This window comes from Nesoenas mayeri, assembly GCF_963082525.1.
Source record: "Nesoenas mayeri genome assembly, chromosome: 7".
NCBI classification, from domain to species: domain Eukaryota; kingdom Metazoa; phylum Chordata; class Aves; order Columbiformes; family Columbidae; genus Nesoenas; species Nesoenas mayeri.
Genome location: NC_137551.1, coordinates 15,755,647 through 15,777,956, shown reverse-complemented (window position 1 = coordinate 15,777,956; position 22,310 = coordinate 15,755,647). Strand labels below are relative to the sequence as shown.

At 36.0% G+C, this 22,310-nt stretch overlaps 1 protein-coding gene across 8 annotated transcripts in view; it reads right to left on the bottom strand.

The window, feature by feature from the left end:
• Positions 1-517: 517 nt before the first annotated feature.
• KCNMA1 (potassium calcium-activated channel subfamily M alpha 1) overlaps positions 518-22,310 on the bottom strand; it is a gene marked incomplete at its 3' end in the record, with an annotated part of 468,462 nt that continues 446,669 nt past the window's right edge. For 3 of the 8 annotated variants that reach the window (XM_080347455.1, XM_080347456.1, XM_080347457.1), the window contains 5 exons: positions 19,156-19,286; positions 10,655-10,849; positions 9,486-9,604; positions 7,526-7,750; positions 648-672 (listed from right to left, as the gene is read on the bottom strand). In XM_080347455.1, coding sequence (XP_080203581.1) covers positions 648-672; positions 7,526-7,750; positions 9,486-9,604; positions 10,655-10,849; positions 19,156-19,286 — 695 coding nt within the window. Of the gene's footprint in view, positions 673-5,444; positions 5,474-7,500; positions 7,751-9,485; positions 9,605-10,654; positions 10,850-19,155; positions 19,287-21,714; positions 21,799-22,310 lie in introns of those variants that run through there. The other 5 variants (XM_080347450.1, XM_080347452.1, XM_080347453.1 and 2 more) reach the window with 5 other exon arrangements.

The window sequence follows — 22,310 nt, the reverse complement described above, 5'->3', positions numbered from 1 at the left end:
CTAAAATACAAGTTGGACCTTTTTTCTTCTGTTTTTTTTTTTTCTTTTTTTCTTTTTTTTGCAAATATATCTTTTGTCCCCCTTAATTACATGTTTTTATAACCGTGACCATCATTCTCCTTTAAACCAAAGACTGAGGTTTGGGGGTTTTTAAATTCTTAGGAGTCTGGCCACATATGCAGTTTTCTTCTTTGATTTTTTTTAAGGGAAATACTTGACAATGGGAAAAAAAAATAAAATAATTTTTTTTTTCTAATAAACAAAAATAATTTAAAACATTAGAGGCTATACATGACTAGTTTTGATTATGTTCATTTATAAATTAAACAATAGTTTCCAAAATACGTGGAAGCAATATTAAAGGCAGACAAACAGAAATCTGTCTACTTTATTCTCCCATTAAGCTTGCCCTTCTTAACTTCTCCATCAGTGGTTCAGCATGTAAGAGGAATAAATGTCACATCACCATTCATGAAGTTTGTCAGGCTTTAAAAAAATAGTTCTGGCCTCAAAGGAGTCAACATTCATCTTCAACTTCTCTGATTGGTGGTATCAAGCTGCTTGTTGATTTATATTGATTGATCTGATTGGCCATGTGAGTGCTCATGGGCTTGATTTGAATGTTTCTGGGATAGGCATTATCCGGCTCATCTGTAAACCATTTCTTTTCTGCTAAAGAGCAAAATGGGTAGAGACAGAATAAGGAGGAAAAATGAGAGTTTTAATTAGTGAAGCACATACATATAAAAAACACCAAAAAAAAAAAAAAAAAGGTGGGAGAGCAGTCATTAAAGTTTATAGTAAAAGGCAATCAATAGGAGGTGACTTTGACTAATTACTAGAAGCACAGTGCATTAGATTAATACCTCTCAAAATACTTTTTTCATGAAAGGAGGATGACATGTTTGCAGATTTGATTCTATAAGCTAAAGAAAACTGTCAATATGTTAGTTTGCTTGTTGAATGTAAGATAGCTCCTTTTTCTTCATGCTCAGGTGAACACTCTCTGATTCCTTTATTGGAAAAAAATGATACAAATAAAAGGCTAAACTTAGAAGCCAGGGAGAGCATATGGAGTAAGAGTAATGCAGAAAAGAACACAAGTCAAGTCCCTATATGGAGGAGCACCTAAAAAGTTTGAGGTTTTCTGAACCATTTCAGCCTCAGGGTAGTCACTGCTGATGGTTCAGAAATCGTGCAGGAGAATGTAAAGAATTTTCCATAATTGGTGCTAGAATAAATTGGGCTTGTATTCATGCTGCCAGGTGGCTGCATTCTTGCACAGGATAGCCAATATATTGCTACTTAGCAATTTGTCTGCTTGGGTGTTGCTGAGCTCTCCACTTCGTGAAGGGGCATGGAACACACATGATGCTACAGATGACTGTAGTAGGGGAGCAAGTTAATCCTGAATGGCTTGGTGGTGATACATGACAGCAAGGCAAAGGAAGGGTTTAAAGGAAGATCAGAGGGGAAAATGTTCTTTCTAACGTATTTGGGTAGTGTCTCTTTCCATGAAGATAGGAAGAATTTTATGGTACTGATTTAGGTTGGGCTGGGAGCAATATGGGAGGATGTGAGAATGCTTAGATGCTGCAGCTTTGCAGCCATTCCCTACCTGCTTATGATTGGAAGCACTACATTGAGTTGTTCATATGCAGATGCAGACAAAAAAACTTCTTAGAGTTCACAAAAGAAAAAAAAAAGGCAAAATAATTTTTTCTTAAACCTTTTAGAGAGCAATCACTGCTGTCATTTCTTAATTACAGGTGTGCAAATTTACAAGATAGCTCTATTCACAGACTTAGAAATTCCTAGTCTTAGAGTGGTTTATGGCCATTAGGTGCTTGTGCTTTGACAAGCATTTGTGAATGGGGTCTCCATTCTCACCTGCCTTCCCCAAATTCCAGAGGTGGATGTGCAGAGTAGTGGATACAAATGGTTCTGGGGATGGGATTCTGCAACTGGGGCACAGCAGAGCTGCTGTTCTTACATCTACAAACTACTTCTCATTCCAATGGGGAACTCAAAATGCTTCAGAAGCTTTAGTGTCTCATTTAATACAAACTGCCACTTTTGCTTACCAGTGACATGCTGCTGTATCTGTGCTGGTATCAGGGCAGGAGTGGAAGGAGTGCTCATTTTAAATAAATAAATAACAATAAGCAAAGCAAAATCCACCTTCAAAACCCAAGCACTGAGCACAAAAGCTCAGGAGGTGGAGCAAATAGAAACTGGAAGACTAGGAAGAATAAAGGAGAAATACCTGGGCACAAGTGCATAAAAATAAGCAACTAAGGGCCTATAAAGAAGTGGTTTGATTTCCAGAATGACTGAACTTCTCAGTCACTTTTGTGAATATGAAATTTCAACACTTATAGCTGATAAGGAACTCATAAGAGTTTATTCATTTTTTTTAATTCAGCTATGTTACCTGTGTTCAGGCTTGAAAAAAAATGAATCATATTAATCATTAATGGCTTATTACTGAGGGTAACCAGAACTACTGTATTGTTTTTCTTGTCATTTTCTAAAATGTATTTTATTAATTCTTAAAATATTCTACTCATCAGGGTAAATAGTTCCCTGCCCCCTTAAAGTTCCCTGAGCCTGAACCATGTTCAATCTCCCATCTCTCTCGCTCTTACCTATTATAATTAAGTTCCCTTTGATTTGAACAGATTGGACGATAGGAATTCATAATGTTACATCCTGCACACTGAAGCTAACTGATTAAGTGCTTTAAATTATTCTTCCTGACAGAATGATAAAGTTACAATCTGTTCAGAGATGATCTACAGCTCGCCAGACTCCTACCGCTTCTTTCTACATTCATTTATCTTTTTGTCAAGCAGTTTAAAAAAAAAAAAAAAAGCCTCAATTCCATAGATCTTTTAAAGTCATCAGAACATCTGAATTATTAATGAGACTTTAAGGGAATAGTTCCTGATGGTGGCTGGTTTAAGAAAGGTTGTAGAAAAAAAAAATCTGGGAATGTGTACACATCAAAATAATTTCAGCTCCATTTAAAAAACCATTTAGTTCAAGTGTGACACATGAACCATTATGCATTTGTGGAAACCAATTTTATGTGATATACGATTAAACTAACCTTTCAGAGAGGTGTAAAGTGTGATGGTTATCATGTTTTAAAATCCTTGCAAGATCACATAAACAATTTCAAACTAACAGTTTTCTAATGGTTTGTGTTTAAAATGATTTTGAGGCAAGTTAAGCACTGTGAACTTTTATCTCTAGCTTATCTTTTAACACATGGTGAACAAAATTTCCCTTACAAACAGAACTTGTTGCAAGTTAATTCTATCTTGTAGCAAGAAAGGGGGAACTGAGTGCCAAGAATCAGGGATGAAGTGAACTGTTTCTCAGCAGTCTGTGCAAAGCATTTCCATCGTCCGGCTTTTCCTCAGAATTTTGAAAACAAGGCAATTATTTATATGTTAATCTTTACAATAAAACTGATATTCAAGGAGCTGATCTTTAAAACAATACCATTTAGTTTCTTTTGCCTTTACCTGGCAAGTAGAAATACAGAAAATAAATAATAAATGAAGAAACTGATAAACTCTAATTTCTCTTGCTGTTTAAATTTCTTTTTGCTGGTGCTGAAACCTTGATCCAGGCACTATCATCTCCAACATCAATTGCTTGGACCCAGCTTTACATCTTTCCTCTTCCCTTTCTGCTCTTAAAATTGTCTTTGACCATATAATGACAAATCTCCTGTGAAAGCCCATCAACCTCTATACTTACCTTTGAAATGTGAGCTTGACACTAATTTTTACTCTTGGCCACTAAGATATTCTGCTCCCAGTTACTAAATGTCCTGCTTGAATTCCTTGCACACATTTCAATCTTTTTTTGTTATGATCACAGTCTGGCTTTGATATGTTTTTCAAAGTCTCAGCACAGATTTTTACGTATCTTAAACACACTACTTACACTTCTCTTTAAATCAGCCCAGAAAACCCTTTTCTAAGTCTTCATATATTGTTATATTCACTAGCCTTTTTTTTTTTTTTTTTTTAGTTCTCTGTCATGTTCACTCTGTTTCTCTCCCTTCTGGCATATGTATATTGGTCCTTACCATATGTGTTTCTACATTAAAGTGAGAACAGGCATGGTTTTCTAATTTTTTTTCTTTAAGAGGTGTTCAAGAGAGTTCCTGATCTTCCTGTGCTATTTGACAGGTTTGTTTTTGACAGCATCACCTGAGAGATGTTGGAACAGCTTACTTAATGTATCAGAAAGCAGAGAACAGTTGCTTTCCTCTGAAACACCTGTGATTGCAATGGGCTATATCAGCATCCCAGTGCATCCCTGAAGGTTCTAAAGGCCTCATGCTCTTTTTACAAACAAATCAAAATTAACATCTTAGTTACTTAGTACTTAGTTACTAAGAATGTTTGATTTGGGATAGTTTTCTGAACAAACTGGAGATTTCCTGTTACTTTTCAATTAAAAAAAAAAAAAATTGACAACATAACAAAGTTGATTTAAAAATTCCTCTACTTCTAATGACCAACCTCCCAATTTCATTAGTATGTCTGTATTAGAAAATCTTCAGCACTATAATAAACTGTTTGATCAATTTGACTATCATTAGCAGTGAAAATTGCACATGATATAACTAAATGTCAAAACTTCTGACTTTAAGACAGAAGATGGAGGAGACTTAGACTTCAAATGTGATTTCAAGAATTCAGGTCTGCATCCATATTAGATATCTTTTACTACTCACAAAGTAGAGAAGTTGCTTCTCTAATATACACTGTTTATATTTTTCTATTTGAGCTGCATAGTTATACAAATACTATTTTTTTTTTTTTTTTTATAAAATCATTATGTAGCATGTGACAAGTGGCTTCATATTAACACTCTTCCTTCCTCTGTTAAATGGAAAACAGATGAAACATTAATGGAAAAGCATTTTGGTGTCAAAGCCATTAACATTCTTCCAAAATGCATAACTGCTCTCTACTATCTTCAGTCAATATTGCCAACATAAAAAGATGCTCATGAAGATACACAGGGGAGAGGGGAGTAGGGAGAGGGAAGGAGGAAAGGAATTGGAATGGGGAATGGGAAATTAAAGCAATGTCTGCACCAGGGTAGGAATCTTCATTGAGCAGGAACCTGGGTGTTTACAAAAGGACACGTGCAATTAGAAAGGCAAGCAGATGAGAGGATAAAAAAATAAAACAGGGTTGAGCAACAGCAGCAGCAGCAGCCAGTTTTACTTCTGGTTTGGAGGGAAAAAAAAGGGCAAAAGAAAACCAACAAAACAACCAACCAAACAAACAAACCAATAACTGAATAAAGTTTGTAACTATTTTTTTTTAATTTCACAAGTTTTCACAAGGACAAAGTTATAGAAGGAAACCCACAGCAGTTGCTAGGTCATGCAGAACCATTAATTGTCATACCTTGGCCCATTCTATTCATCCTTGTTGCACTTTAGAAAAAGAAGTAAGCTATGTAAGTTTTACAATGCTTTTAAACTCATATTTCCTGTTGAGCACTTTAACTGGCATATCCTTGTAATAATAAATATTCTTAGGGCAAAACATGATAACTTTCTTTGCAAGAAGAAACACATGAATTTGTCTTTATGATGAAGAGCAACTGTAATAGACTCATTTGCAGGGGTGGATCCATAATTTGCAACATATTTCACTGATAGGGCTTACAGCTGCATTTGAATGCACACACATATACTGTATTCCAATCATTACACTTAACACTGTACAGTGGGACTCTCTGTAGCCCACTTATATGGTTCCAGGTTTTGTCAGTAAAAGTGCTTGGCTTAATTGTCAACTCACACAGCAAGCAAATCTTCAAAATTATCATGCTTGGGTAAAGGGAAGGTAGAAAACAATACTAACCATAAAAGCACCTTGTCTGGGTTGGCAGTTACAATGCTAATCACCCCTACATGTAAATATTTATTTTCAGTCTACATGCTTTCTTGCTGGGTAGCCAGGGAGGTGGTATTTGTTGCTGGCATCCTTACCCTGGGAAACTCTTCATACCACCTAGAACTAGTTCTATATTTCAAAAGATTGGCATTTGAAATTAAAAAAACAAGCTGGAAGTATAATTTCTATGGCTGTCTAGGATATGTTCCTTTCCACTACTCTACTTAAGTCCCTGACACAACTTTTGGCTGGCTAGGTGTGTCATTGGTGAGAATCTGCAAGAACCAAACTCTGGCAAGTGCCTAGAACATGATGCCTCAGCACAGTGAATATTTCCACCCCAGCCTTTCTGTTCTGCTCATTAGCTGTCTAAGGCACAGCACCTTTTCTTCCCAAACGGGAGAGACCTGAAAGGCACTCAGTTGTCTTCCCCTATATTCCTATGTACTGGCATGCACCTGTTGAAAAGAACCAGCTAGAACATGGAGCAGGATTTCTGGAGGATCTTTCCATATTAGGACTCTCATTGGAAGATTTATACCACCCACTCTTTCTTGGAAAAGTTAAACTACCATCTGGGGAAAGGAACAAAGTTCCTCAAGATTTGATACTTAAGCATAGAAAAATGCTTGCTCTTTTCTGAACATTATTTATTCTGTACATAAGGTGACTAATTCACCTTTTAAAGATGTAAAAGTCCCAGGAAGGCAATTTTTAATGACTTACATCCAATATTTATGATACATATGGCTTTTTATCCCAAATGTCAAAAGTGAAAGAAAATATAGCTATTCATGTGGCAGTATAAATAGACAGAATAATAATTTAATATGCAATTAGACTCTTTCTAAACTTAAATTAAACCATTGGAGTTTTACAGCTCCATGCCCAGACCATTTCAGTGTTATGGGGAAAAGACATTATCTCCAAAAGGCTAGTATTTTAGAGAAAAACCTTAAACAAGCAGAAAAATCCCTGATGTTGCTTTGGTATAAAGCAGGTGCGTAGCAATAATCTATACAAAGATCATAAGCTCTATACAATATAAGCATTGATAGTGAAAAATCAGTGTGGTTTTTGTTTGGTTTTTTTTTATGAGTTAGTTTTGCAAGCTTCAAATAAATGTAGCAACTCCTGTAAATATGAATATATAAAAAAAACCTATTGCAACATACATCAATACTTCTGCACTAAATGACTTTCTTTGTGTAACTCTGACATCAAGAGCAAGTGTTTGTGTTAAATATACTCTGTTTTCTGATGTAGAGTAACTGCAGTGAGTTATTTATGTTTTCAGTGTGCCTATGGGTTTAGAATTTTTTTTCTTCCCTAGCATCATAAATAACTTTTGGTCCGTCTGCTTTGTTGCTGTTGTGCTTAAGGGTTTTATGGCGGTGAAATAAAAATGACAATCACATGCACACTGTCAAACATATGCAAAATATGTGTACAAAAAGGGAGAACTCCATGGGAAAACAGGGAATGTTACTGCTGGAAACATTAACTGTGGAGAATGGGTGGTGAATGCAAGTTTCACACACAGTGGGAGCAGGTACACATATCAAAGTCTATCTTCCTGCACATACTTCTGTTTTTCCCGGGAATCCCTGGTCTTGGTGCGGTTCGGTCGATTTGCTGTTGATGGGATGGAGTGAACAGATGAGCTCTTCTTGCTGGAAGAATAGGAGGAATGGGAGGAATGAGAAAGACTGGCCCGGGACTGGCCAGCATTGTGGTCAAATTGCATCAAACAGAAGATCAAGTCTGTCGGCACGAGCTCAAATTCATATGGTGGGTTTGTGATAACATAACTGAAAAGAAAGGAAGAAAGAAAGAAAAAAAGAGAAAGCAGGTTTAGATTCATACTAAAAAATTATTCTGCAGTTGCTATCTCATGAACATTTACCCAGATTTTTGTGTTTCTGTTTCCTTCAGTGTGTACATCATTTTAGCTCACATAACACCCACTAAGGACCTTCTTATGTCAGATATCTCTTTTTGTATGTTTTCTGTGGCACAGTCTGAGTAGGATCTTTTTCAAGTGAATCAAGTCATGATTTTTCAAAGGAGACACCATACAAATTACCCTTCTTTCTCTAGCTGCACCATAATGCAATGAGTCTAGCAAACAAATCTACCTATTGACAGAAACCAGTAACATATCCACCAGCAATGTTATTCAAAAGAATGGCTAAAACACAGGGAGAGGAGGATTTTAGGTGCAGTTGTATTTAAATACATATTTATATTTATCAAATATTTAAATATGTCAATAGAGCAAGGGATATAATTATTTGTTTGGGTTGTGACTGTACATAAAACATGTTAAGTGAAATATATCAGCAAATTTGCAGTGATCTTAATTTTGTTCATTCATTCCACATGTACATTCATGGCCTCAAAGAGTATTTGTAAGGAGAAATCCACACATCCAAGAATCCAGCATTGCTAAGTATACACACCAAGCCTGAAGTAAAACCTCTATCAATTTCAAGAATCCTCACCTTCAACTAACCCGTTTTCAGGGTAGGAAGGGCTTATAGACCCTGCTGCTAAATTTTTCGTATATGTGAAAAACATATTTGAGCAAGGCAAAAGTTATTTTCTGTTCAAGCAAGAAATGAGTAAAAACTGATCACAAAGCTCATGATTTCTTTTCAAATTAATTCAGTGCTCATAAGAAATCCGGCTTAGCTGCCTCAGGGACAGAAGTCACTTATTAGTCCAACAAATAATCCCATGTGTAGTAAGGACAGTATAAATCTTAACTGAAAATCATTTTTTCTACCCAATTTGTCCAAATCCTCACAGAAGAAACCACTTTGGTGGGCTGCAGGTTGCTTATTGCCATGTTCAACCAATAATGATGATTTTTGTATAGAATGAAACAGTAATAGATGGTAGATTTGTGATAGTTCTGGTATGCGTCTGTACATGTATTTCTAGTAGGCACTTCATTAAGACACATTTCAAGTAAGCCATTAAATGGCTTTCAGTTTGCAAAGATGGAAATGTATCTGCTCTATTTAAAGCACTGAAGTCAGCCTTGGTGCTACCAACATAAATATGCAGCCTACCAAGAGAAGGGTTTCAATTTACTGGAAGAAATCATGATTAGATAGAGATAGTACCAATGGGAAGCACACAGAAGTATTTTCTGAGCACTCAAAAAAAAAGAAAGCCTAGCTACTATTGTCTAAATTATTATCCAGTAACTTACAGCTGATTGATATAAGCAACCTGAAATCCTTTCTTTGTATTCAAGCAGTGGTTCTGCATAAATCAAACAAGATAAAGATATGTTCTGAAAATTTACTTTAAAAGTTTATTAAAATTAGCTGAAAACTTATGCTGCGATATCCAGCCTATGATTTAAACTCAGCTAAAGAGTCAGCATGAAGTCTTCAAAGAGTTAGCTTTTGTGGCAAAGTTATGTAAAAAAATAGAGAAAAGCTCTTTTTTAGATGTATTACAGGCACTGGGATCTTCCTCACTGAGAAGACTGAAGAACACTGAAGCAAAGATGTTCTAAAAGACTGGACTTACCGTTTAGTGCATTGGCTGGGAGTACTTAGATGTGCATCCCTTAATCGATAAATTCCAAAGCAAAGCATATTGTATGTTTTCAGTGCTTTACAAAATAGATCTCCATAACAACCTCCATCCTAGGAGAAAGAAAGGAGAGAGGGGAAAAAAGAGAGAGAACAGCAATTTTTTTCCTCTCTTTTCTCTGTTACACTGTGTCACGGAATAGGATTTTCAGTATTAACCTGTACAAAAATGACAACATATAGACAGTCTGTTTGTCTCAAATAAGAACTTTTTGCCCAAGAAAATAAGTAACCTAAATGTTTTGTTTCAAATAAGTAATTAAGTGACTATTATTTTGGAGAGCCTTGCTCCATGAAATGACAGTAAAACCCCTTAAACTGGGACTCCCTGTCATTTCTGTGAAGAAAGTCACTCCATTCTTTTTGAACAGAGCTGGTGAACACAAGGTTAATTTAAGAAATATCAAATCCTACATCACCATCAAAGTAAAGTGGGTATTTTAGCATTTGCTTCAAGAAGATTACAAGATTTGGTCCATAAAACATTTCTAGATACTTCTTTATCTAAATACATGATTTCTTAAGGCTTGGGTTTGTTGTTGTGGTTTGGTTTTTTGGTGGTTTTTTTTTTTGTTTGTTTGTTGGTTTTTTTTACTTCAATCTTAAGGTAGCGGAGTCAAAATGTCAGAAAATTAGGATTTTGCAAGAATTTCAGTTCATCTAGAAACAGCAAGAAACTAATCTTATAGCTTTGTTTTCCGGCTAATAAGCATATTTTAACCAAGAACTGGAAGCTCCGTGGAAAGACTAAGTAAGCTTATCAAAACTCAGAAAAGGTATAGATATTGCTCACATTTACAATGGAATATTGTTAGAATGGTTATATCATCCAAGTCAGCTCATCCATTTCCTTAGCTGACAGTTAACTAAGAGGATTTTCAGTGAGCAATATCTAGGCAAGTAGTATGGGAAGTCATATAGCTTCTTAAAAAAGGTAAGAGCAAACCTGGCACCCTGTGCTGTGAATTGTCAAATGATCTAAAAAATCTATTAAATTAAATAATAGAAATCATACATTAATTAAAGCAGCTTTTTAATTCAGCCTGAGAGAAAACAAACAGATTGCAGTCCAGTTTTGGTCCTACATTTCCCTCATGATCTTACCCCTAGGTCTGCAAAGGGCCCATCATACAAAGCCAATTGAGCAACTCGACACCTGTCCCTGTTTGCAAGGGTCTGGGGCGTGCTGTAACCTCCTCTCAATGCATTTTCCTCAGCAATCAGTGCTTCCAGCTCTGGTGTGGCTCCTCCTGTTACCAATGTCCGTATCAGTGTGAGGATATTGTCATTGAAGTATGTCTGCAGAGATAAAAGAAAGCTCTTTAAGCAAACACCATTAAAGTCACAACTGAAGACATCCAAATTACAACTTTTCTGTGTTTCTGCTGTTTAAAGTTCTTGGCTGTCTCTTCAAATAATTTTATATAGAAAGTGAAAAGACAGCAGCCTCCAATTACTCTATTTTCTTCTATCCCATTAGGCTCTTATACTAGATCCTTCCTTTTAAACACCAATTCAGGCTGATTTTTATTAAAGTACAAAAATTTGAATGATTTATGTTTCCTATAATTGGTGTTAGTGGTGATGCAATGACTGCTTTCCTTCTCATTGCCTTCATGTCTAATAATGGGCTTTAGGACATGTAATTGTAAAACTCAGACCACATTTAAAGCTTACACAGGCTAGATTGCCTTTTTACTCTTGTCACCAATTCGTTGGGGAGCTGCCTTTGTGCTGCAAATGTCATTACTTATTACTGTGGCTGGACTCTAGCAGTCTAACCGATGTATTGTACTAAACATCTTATTACGAGACTTGACAGTGTTCAGACATAAGCATGTATCAATTAAACATCTTGAGTTCATTCTAGATAAATGTATGATGAGTTTGGGATCCTGGTGGTCCTTTTAAAAAACTCTAGGGTATAGGGTAAGTGTGGTTTATTAGGGAAGATTTACTCCACACTGACATTTTGCCAGTATCTATAGCATTCCTGGTCTGTCAGGCAAACAATGGGTATTTTAAATATTAATTTAATGCCAGATGAATGACTTTCAAGTTCACTTAAAAGTATACTGGTATAGTTCAGAGATACTCAGTTAAATATCTGTAATGTAATGTACTGGGCAAGAAAAAATGTACAACAAAAAAAGCATACACCATCACTTACACTGTCACAAATGTCTGTGTTTTCAGAAGTCTTGCAAGTGTGGGGGACATACCAGAAGAAAATGAGCTCACTGTAGAGTACACAAGATTGACATTACTGGGTTTCTGGATTCACATTACTAGATTTGTGACTTTTGTTGAATTTAGGATTTGGAACAGATGTCTGTAATCCAACCAAGTAAAAATGAATACTGAATTCTCAGTGTTTGTTGGCCCTAAATAGTACTTTTTTGGTAATACTTTTCAATGAAATTCATTGCTCTATCCATATAATGTAATTGTGTTTAATACATCAGTAAACTAAGGTGTAGGTTGAAATATTTTTCCCGAGATCAAAAAGCAGAACTGGCTTCCTACCCATGTTACTTTGATATTCTTTCTTTGTATAATGAAACTTCAGTTTTATTGTTCACTTGAGATGACAGATAAAAATGCAGAAAATGAATTCTATGTGGCAGCATTCTTGACTATTACAATGAAGTTTCATAACTTCAAGCTTCTGTGCTTATTTACATAGGCATATATGCCATTCACCTGTTGACTAAATTAAAATGAGAGGAACATATTGTTATTGTTATACATGCCCTAAAGCAAATATTTGCATCTCATCAACTCCAATTATTTTAAACTAGCCCGGGTAAGGCACTACATATTCTAAATACAAAGTGTACTGTAAGGAGTTGTCTGACATTAGCAGAGGTTCAGGAAGGTTCAGTTAGTCTAAACCAACAACTAATCTCAAAGCAGCACCTACATATGTTGATGCACTATGTAACAATTCAAGTGTAATACTCAAGCATTTCTTAACATATAGAAAAATCAATGTGATGCCTTGCAGGAAGGTAAATCTGGATTGATTACATGAAGTTTAATAAGAATTGCTATGTTGAGAGAGAGAATACATTCAGGCATGACTGTTTATTCATCAGTTACTTCTTCCTTGATGTCCCTGAGGTGAGAACTAGAGTTGTCCTCTTTGACAACTCTTCCCTCTGTGCTATACCTTTCTAACATGGAAGTACTCAGAATTAAAAAAAAAAAAAAAAAAAAAATCAGCCTTAAGTTTAGCCTCTTTTCTTGGCCTTTGTCACCATAGACTACATACAACTCCAAACTAAAATAATTAGCATAATTCTGTTGCTTCCGCAATTAGGCAGTGATGTTAGTTGACATGTTTTAGGGATATCAAGCTACATTCTGCCAGATCTAGAGGTTGAAGGCACTGCAACTGTAGAAGCTGGAAAAGGTCCTTTCCCTACAAATGTGCTTCAAGATATTCTATGTGGCACTTTAAGCACACATCTTCACAAAAGCATACCATTTTCTGAATAGTATCTTTTCTCATGCCTTCCCCACTCTTTTATTCAGTATTTTTGATCCTTTTTTTCTTCTCTAAGTAGTGATATTTCATATTATTAGAAAATGCTATTCTCAGTTTTACATCAATAAATCGAAACAGAAGAACATGAAAAAAAATAAAGGATAGCTTTACTGGTAGATATTCAAGTCTGGTTTACAAGGAGGACAACTATGGTAAGAAATGTTCACTGCTCTAAGCCTGATAGATGTTGGTTCATGTAAAATAGCCTGGTTTTACAGACTGCTGACTTGCAGTGATTGGTAAAACATGCAAAAGTCTAAAATTGTACTAATCATTTTATTAGTCTTTAGGAGGTATCATTAGGCCAGCCTTCACTGGTTTCCAACCCTTTTTCTCTCTCTTTATTCTGTAATTCAAATTATGGCAACTATAGCCAGAAGCCAAGATTTAAATACGTTTATTCTTAGCTCATCTGAATTTTGCACTGTGCAACTGCACAATTACCACTTACTGTAAATTTAGTTGTAGCTCACTAGAGCATGATCTACAAAGAAATTATACTATGGCCTTATCATTTATTTTACTACAGATTTCATATTAAACCAAGAAATGAAAGCAGTAGTAAAATAATGTACCAAGTCGGGCACCTGTCACAAATTCATTAATACAAACCAAATAAAATATCCTCCCTCCCAAACCCCAGTCCAACTCAGACATAATGGTCCCAATTCTGTCTTATGTCATGTGCCAACCAGGATTAACTCTGGGAGCCATACACTACTATGAAACCAATGCAAATGAGAAAAGAGTCGGGTCTATTGCTGATGGAACTGAATGCTGTCACTGGAGAAAGCCCTCCCACTGCTAGACAAATGTTAAAGCAAAGCTAAGACACTTATTAGCAAAGGAGGCAAATTTATCTTGGAATAATGGCTTAATTTGGGTTTCACACCAAGACTGATGTGGTGGATGTCACCATTGACTCAGATGGATGAGTGCAGCCAAATGATAGTTTTTCTTTATTTGCCATCAATGAGTGAAAAGATTCCAGTTTTTAGGATGGACTGCTCTGGCATTGCAACCGATCAGAAAATTACCAACCACAAGCAAGAAAGGACGGGTGAATAGGAAGCTGTAACTTGTCACCTTCTGCTAAATAGGGTTGCTTCTTCCTGTCCTAATATGTTTTTTTCTCCTCAGGAAATCTCATCCATGATTTTGATTGTCACAAAAATCAGACTCCTCTCATTACCTCTTGCCAGTTTGGAACTGGGGGACACTGAAAAGCTGAACTAACTAATATCCATTTCCTTTGGAATAATAATACACTGAAATTAATTTGAGAGTGATCTTCTACTTGCTCTGTGGGAGGGTATATGGCCTGGATATGCCAATACCTATAAAAAACTGATCTACAGAATGTCTTTGGAAAGGTACTGCTGTACTTAAAGTAGCAAGACACTTTCCAGTGATGGTAGTGAATCCTTTTTGTTGACTGTAAAATTGTAACTGAAGAAATATTTGTTTGCTGCTGCCATTAACTGAACCCCACACTGGATGCGGCATCCTATAATCGGCATCCGGAATAAGAGTATGAAATAGGTGTAGTCTAAATACAGAAAAAAAAAAAAAAAAAAAAAAGGAAATGCATCATAGACTCATAGACACTGAAACTGGGTAAACTGCAAGGAAATTCTGCAACACATATCTGAGCTAGCAGTGCCACCTAGCCTGTGCTCTGAAATTGTAGTGCAGCTCTTGCAGCTGTTTCAGGGATGCTTTCCCGTTTGTTCAATCATTTTTTTGAATATAATTACCAGAGTGCTTATGTTTTGCAGTTAATGCTGTCAAGCCTTTTAAACTAATTGGTCATTTACAGAAAATTTAACTGAAAATTAGCACATCTTTTAATAACATTGCTTTAACTTTAATAACGCTTTGCCTTTCATTTATAATTACTCTAAAATTGTCTTTTTCCAAGTCATATCTGCCATTTTTTGTGTTTCCTAGTGGTTTGTTTATTCATTTCTTTTAAGATCCTTCTTCCACTGTGTGCAGTTTTTAACATAGCTTTCAAACAAATATTTTAACTTGCTTTTCTTTTTAAATTGGAGGAATTCTGTTGAATTTATCATATATACCCAAACCTGGGGAATGACTGAGCTAACATCAGTTACTTATACCAATAACAAAAATGCATTTGAGATAGAATCAACAGCAGAAAAGAAACAACAGGTTTTCACAGTATTTGAAAATATATTGATTCTCAAAATATTGTCCAGACTTTGAAGAAGTTTGGGACACTTTCGGTTAAAAGATGCTGCTTGCTAATTCCCTGAACAGACTTGCACCAAAAAAAACCATCAAACCTCTCATGTTTCAAAATATCCATATCATAGATTAGAGCAGTTTCTTTTCTGTGTAAAGACTGTGAGGATCCCTGAAGGAAAACTCTTGAGTAAGGGATATACCAAAAAGTTGCTTTTAACTCTTTTAACTTTTTTCTTCCATTCTGTGCTTTCACTTATACGAAGAAGAAGTAGAATTTAGTATTATAGAACAAAAATCAAGACTTAAAGTTCTAGCACAAGGAAATAGATTCTAGGATATCAAATTTTAAATTCTGTAATCTTTTTTCTGGAGATCCTTGCTTCTAACGGCATCACTCTGGCAGTATAACAAGTCTATTGTCAGGGCTATGCATGGGAGCGATGCCAACCTGCCAGAACTTCTGTCGTTCTCATAACTTCAGTGCCAAAAGAAGTAACAGAGAAGCTTTGGCTCTCAGGCCAACTTTTCAAACCTTCAAACACACTGTGTGTTGTTAAAACTGATTTCCTTGCACACACAGGATTTTCTGGAATAACTATCCCAACAAGATCCAGAAAAAGAGAACGTACTTCTCCTCAAAAAAAGTTTGTTTCTTTTCAGCTATCCTATGTCAAGTAACTTTTTTATAGCTGACAATAACCTTTTTACAAAAACACTCAAATTATCTAAAAGATGCTTCCAATATGACGCTTTTTAATTGTGTTCAATTTGGTGATGAGAATGTGCTTTGCTTTTTCAGGAGTGGTGACACCTTGAGAGTGACAGACTACATGTATTCTTTCCCTGGGTTTGCATATGTTATGACAAAACAAATATTAACATATCATTCAAGTGTCTGATGGCAATAGATGTCTCTTTAAAGACATAATAATGATTAGCTGGCGTGATTTAAAATAGCCACTGCCACACTTAAAACATGAACCATGCCTACAGTCTTCACATAGAGTACAATAATGCACGTTAACTGAAGCCTGGAGAAAACCACTGTTACCAAGTCATCAAAAAGACAATGCAGTTTTTGAGCTCGTTATTCTCTTCTGAGCAATGATCTTCAAACTGCTACACTGTGACTCATAGGCTTGTGGAATATATTGTCTTTGCTGTAGAGGACAAACTGTGTGTAGATAGCCTGTAGATAGCATTTTGAAAAGTAAACTTCATGAAGCCTTTTATCTTTGAAATAAGAAAGAGACAGAAAATTTCAAATTTAAAATATCTGATACCATCATCTTAAATGATGAAATAACACTAACTAGCAGAAAGTAAAGATATTCAGCATTCAGATTTGAATCAGAAAGTGACAATGCATTTTCTGATATTCATGAGTAAGGTTTCGTTTACCATTTCTATATTAATAAAATTGTATAAAAGAAAATAATAAGTTAACAATTATTAATACTGTTTAATTGTTGTTATTCTGAATACTTTAGCAAATTATTTTAAATACGAGGAATTTGCATTCCAGGGATATAAACAGAGATCATAAGTTGGAATTTTTCTATAAAAAATACGTATTAAAAGGATCAAGTAATGGACTATATCTTTGTCTCAAAGTGAGCTGGCACCGGCCAGAACAGTGTGAATTATTTCTTTCTTGCAGAATTCCTGTGCAATTAACAGGATGAAAGTGTGACTGCAGATCTCAATTTAGTTAGGAACTTGGGTTCAGTTTCCCAGTACTGGGTTGAAGCTAGGCAGAATAAATAGACACTGGTTCCTAAAAACAATTTACTCTTAAAAAAAAAAAAAAAAAAAAAAAAAAAAGAGAGGGAGAGATAATATAGTGGAAGTAGATTAGTTTGTGTGAGAAATGCTCTTTTCCTTTGAGAAGTGAAAGGAGCATACATTCTTCCCAGGAGAATAGGGATAGCAAAGGCAAAACACCTCACACATCTTACACGTTCTGAAGGGTCAAGAAGAATTCTACTTTTCCAATTCTTTACTAGGCTTTTGAGGAATAAAAGATAAAATAATGCTGCCACTGATCAGCAAAGTGGTGAAAGAAAAAACAGGATGGTGAACAATTCTAACTGACTGAATCCATGGCTTGTCTTCTTGATTAGTATTTTTTCTAAGTTAGGATTTTCTACTCTTGTTATCACATTTACTTCTCTGGCTTCAGGCTGTACTGTCCTTGACATATAATATGACCTCTTAGATGTGAAAATGTTATAAAAAAAACTTTGTTGAAGACAGGATTTGCAGAAAGGGAGGCATGTTGTCAAAAACTAAAAGCTAATAAAATCTAGCAATAGCTAAAAATATTGCGAGGATTATTTGATGAGTTCCAAGTAAAAACTAGTGAACAGTCTTGTTTCACATATTTTTTATTGCCTCATTATTACCTGCATGATATACCTTTACGCAAGAAAGCAATGGTGTCCACAACATTTTGCTTTCTTTTTGTGGTGATGCCAGTGGCAATCAGAAGAATTAACCGTACCTTTTCCAAGATTCTGGAAGTGCCCTATGGCACGATTCATTCAGGGACATTGATTTAGATAATGTGAGGAGATGAACAGCTCTCAGTATAAATTTGGAACCTTCATATTAAATTATTCCCATTTACAATATGAAACCATTAAATATTTTATACATAGAGATTTTAATTAGATAAGGCACAGGATTTGTGTGTTTGCTTAGGCTTTCTGAATTTGTCACATCTGCAAAATATGGCCAATGGCTTTCAAGAAAAGTATTCTCTGAGTTTATTGCATACTACTAGGCTGCATTAGAATAAAATTTTATCAGTGTACACTGACATTATTCATCTGTGTATGGAACATACAAAGAATATAGCAGTGGATACAAATACAAAATACAGATAAATATGAAATATGAATAAAATATCAAATAATAAAGATCACAGTGAATTTTTCTTAGAAGTAAAAAGCTTCATTCTGAATTTAGGTGAAGGTCAGACTTGGCTCCTTTAGGGAAATCTCTTAGCTCATTTCCAATATTACATGGGGTTTAGATGATTCCCAGAACTGTGGAACTTTATTCCATGTGGAAGTCAGAAAGCCTATGCTCAGATTTTAAAAAGACTCTGTCCTTGCTACATCTAGCAGAGCTTAAGGTCCCTCTGAAAGAAGTGCAGCTCGCCCAGAGCAAGACTGATCTGAAAACCTAGTCAATATGAAGCAAGAGAGGATGAAAAGGAGTATGACTGAGGTGTTTGCTTCAAAACTGTACTTTGGCTGTAAACCAAAACCCAAACGTAGACATAACCAAAGACTACTATCTGTAGTTTCTGGCATGCACTTTTATGTTTTGGTTCACAAGACAACTCAAGTGAAAAAGAGATTATGACCTCTCTTCACAGAACTAGAGTTCATCTGATGTGTGCAATGGCTTTTGTCTAGTTCTGTCAGTGTCCCCTACTGCTCAGACTCATTCTATTTTTCGTGGCTAGAGGAAATTAAAAGCTTAAAACATGGTTGGTGCTGTCTGACAGGAAGAGTGATCATAGGGACTGGCACACTGAATTTGGGGCTGCCTTTCAGGAGAGAGATACAACATTCTTTGGAAAATATCATCCAGACGTAAGTCCCTCTGCTTTTAAAAATGTGGACTTATGATAGTCCTATACATCTCAGTTGTTTTAAGGTCTTTGTGTCCAACTAAAAAATAACCTAGCTTAGGCTCTGAAATTCTCTTGACATCTAAGAGAAGTGTGTCTTCTGCTGTTTACCTGTGGAAAAGGGGCTACACTTTCGTACACTTTCACACACTTTCACAATCAGTCTGATGGAACTGAATGAAAAAGGTTTTGTTTGCTTACTGCGCTCATGAGAGAGTCCAGCACACTGACAGCAAATGCGGTTCCACATGCAAAGGGCTGCGTGAGATACAGTTCTGTGTCTGGGTCATCGTCGTCATCTTGGTCCAAGAACTGAACATTTGAATCATTTACTGAAAATAATAATAATAATAATAATAAAATCGTAAGGTGCTTCTGGGTCACCAGCATATTACCTTACACATTACACAGTCAGAAAGAAAAAGAAACGGCATATGTCTGGAAACACAGACTTGTGTCTTTGACGTCACTGAAAATGAAGTCAAGATGGATGTGAAAATGTGCATTTAAAAATCTGTTGATCATTAGCTTGCTTGTAAGAGGTGACTCTCTTGCTCTTGAGAGATGACTGTCCCTTTGTCATAAAAGTAGCTCTGTGGCACCAGCTGCCTGCACTCAAAATGAGATACACGATGCTCTTTTATATATTGAGACAATCTTGGTATTGGTTGGGTACAGTGGCTAAGGCTGTATGCATGTACAGTGAAATGTTATCACAAGATACCAAGTCAGAACCCCATCATAAAAATAAAAGCTGTCCATAAAACTCTGATGTAGCCCACAGGCATGTTCTGTGATTCTTACTGGAGTGCTGTTAATGCACTTATAGCTCAAAAGAGGATAAACTGTTCTTTTAACATGCATCTATCTGAACTCCAGCTATTCTCTTGCAGCACTGCCTTTTGTTCAAATATTTGTCTCCATAACTTCACTTCCTTAGCCACAAACTCTATATTAGGCAGTGTGAAAAAGAATCTACATCAGGCTGTTTTAAAGAAAAAAAAAAAAAAACAAATAAAGTAATATTTTTCATCTAGACTTTCTCTGGCATTTCATTGTCACAGATAAGCTCTCTGCCTCCACCTCATTCCACTAAAAATAGCTGTTTTCTTGAGATCAGTGTATCAAGTGGTTCATATTTCATGAAATATTTCAGTTCCATATTAGTCGTCCTCAGGCATGAAAGTACAGACTTCTTAGCTATGCCATCGAAATACCCTTTAACTTACTAAATGACAAATAAATTTCAGTTCCCATGCAAGTAAGGGAAATTCGATTTTTTTTCAGCATTTGAAACTGCACATATTGACTATGTTCCTATTCCCTATGTGAACACATCTCCCAAGCTAACCCAGCAAGCTTTGAAAGCAGCATGAGAACTACTGTTAGCTTGATCAGGTTTCAGCTCTGGACTTGTTAGGTTAGAAATTCTTCTGCCTGCTATTCTGATCTTCCTTCCTGTATAGTTTCATTTTCTATCCACTCCTTTTCCAACCTGTATATGCTATCGCGCTTGCCATGCTTAGCTTATAAAACATGAATAACTATAGATAAAGCCTCACAATAGCTGTCTAAAAGAGATGAGAATTGCTACCCTGTTGAGCCAGTACCTGGTCATGATCATTCAGTCAGGACCTGCCTTCCCACTCCCTGATGTAACCATGAAAACATAACATCTCAGCATTGTAAACAGAGAAGTGTTCTGCCATGGGAGCCAGGAGAATTTCATCCTAGCAAACACCAATATCCACAATACTCCTTTCTTTGTACAATGGCTACCAATTTATTATCCAGATTATTGAGCAAAATAGCATTTGAAAGCCTGATGTACCATTTCAAAATGTACTTTTTGAAAAGCTTGTGCCTTGGTTTAATTTAATATTTGAGAGTAGGCACTATTGACAGTAGCATTCTTTTTCCACTTACATCTGGCAGACTAATACCTAACTTTGATACCAGCTTACTAGCTGTGCCTGGTGTCAGTTTCCAAGGTACTACAAATCTAAGGTGAATTCTGCAAGTACAGGTTTATCCTCAATATCTTTATCTTCCTGATGAAAGTTAGCATGCTAGCATTTCTACAGAAGGTCCCTGGGCTGGCTGAGGTAGGTTCAAACGCCTGGTGCTGTGCCGTAGAAAAAGCTCGTCAAACACTGCTCACAAAAGCTGGTGAGACCTCTCTTTATTGAGAGGGAGCAATGCAGAAGCTTGGCTGCTTTTTTACAGCTTCAAAACCTGAGCTTCTGAGACAAGGCCTACTCCTGAAAGCAAACGAACAAATAGCTTAAGGGAAAGTATGATGTTGGGGTTTCTTTTCTGATATCATTTAATTCTTCTTTGACTTCCTGTGAGAACTGCTAAGGCATGTCCACCAAATTGGCAATAGGCTGAAATAACAAAAAGAGAGAGAGAGAGAGAGAGAAAAGGAGAGAAAAAATTGGGTATAGAGCCCAGGAGGTGGGGACCCAGGCCAAAGAAAATGAATTGGTGAGAAGGTGCTATGAAAACAGCCGGTAGGTCAGACGGGTGTGATCAAAGGTTTACTGATGCTGCGTGAAAAAATACAAAAAAAAAATCATTAAGAAAGGCCAGAACAGGACAGTCAATTTCAACCAAAAGTACAAATAAAACACATTCAAAGCAGTGCCATGAGGGTAGCCCCTCTGATACAGCCAGATAAATAAAGAGAAAGCTGATGACAGTAAGAACAACAACAACAGAAAATAAGACAGTGATGTGAAGGAAAAAGGCACTTCTTACCCAGTTCAGTTATCATTAGAATGTGGGTTCCACTGTTTTTTTCCTGACTGATTGAAACCAAAGGCAGAAGTTTGCCAGGCTTAGCTAATAAGTAAAGTATTTAGGGGGAAAAGAAAGTACAGAAAGAGAATAAAGTAAGGGAAAAAGACAGGTAAGGCTCTAAAAAATAAAACTGAAAAGGAAAATAAAAGGACAAAGGACCACAAATCAAGTTTGTATTTGCCATGAAAAAAACAGAACAGCTTCTGCACTTCACATCACACCACTTGACAACATAAATACCCACAGCTAGAGTGGAAATCAGAGTCTGGTTACCTACCATCATCATATTCTCAGGAGTAAAATGTCTCATACTATTATACAGAGTTTGGTTACACATGATTAAACAGTTCTGGACCATGAAGAAATAAACAAATGGCCTCTTATTATTGATTAAATGTACAGGAAATGTCTGCTCATACTTACTGTGTTTTTTTTCTCTTCTAACCTTAGCCCAAAGACCCCTGCTTATTTGTTATGCTATGTAAAAAGCATCTTGTCTGATAGAGTGTTTATTTAAGAAAATGGAGAAAACCCAGAGGAGAGAGACAAATACA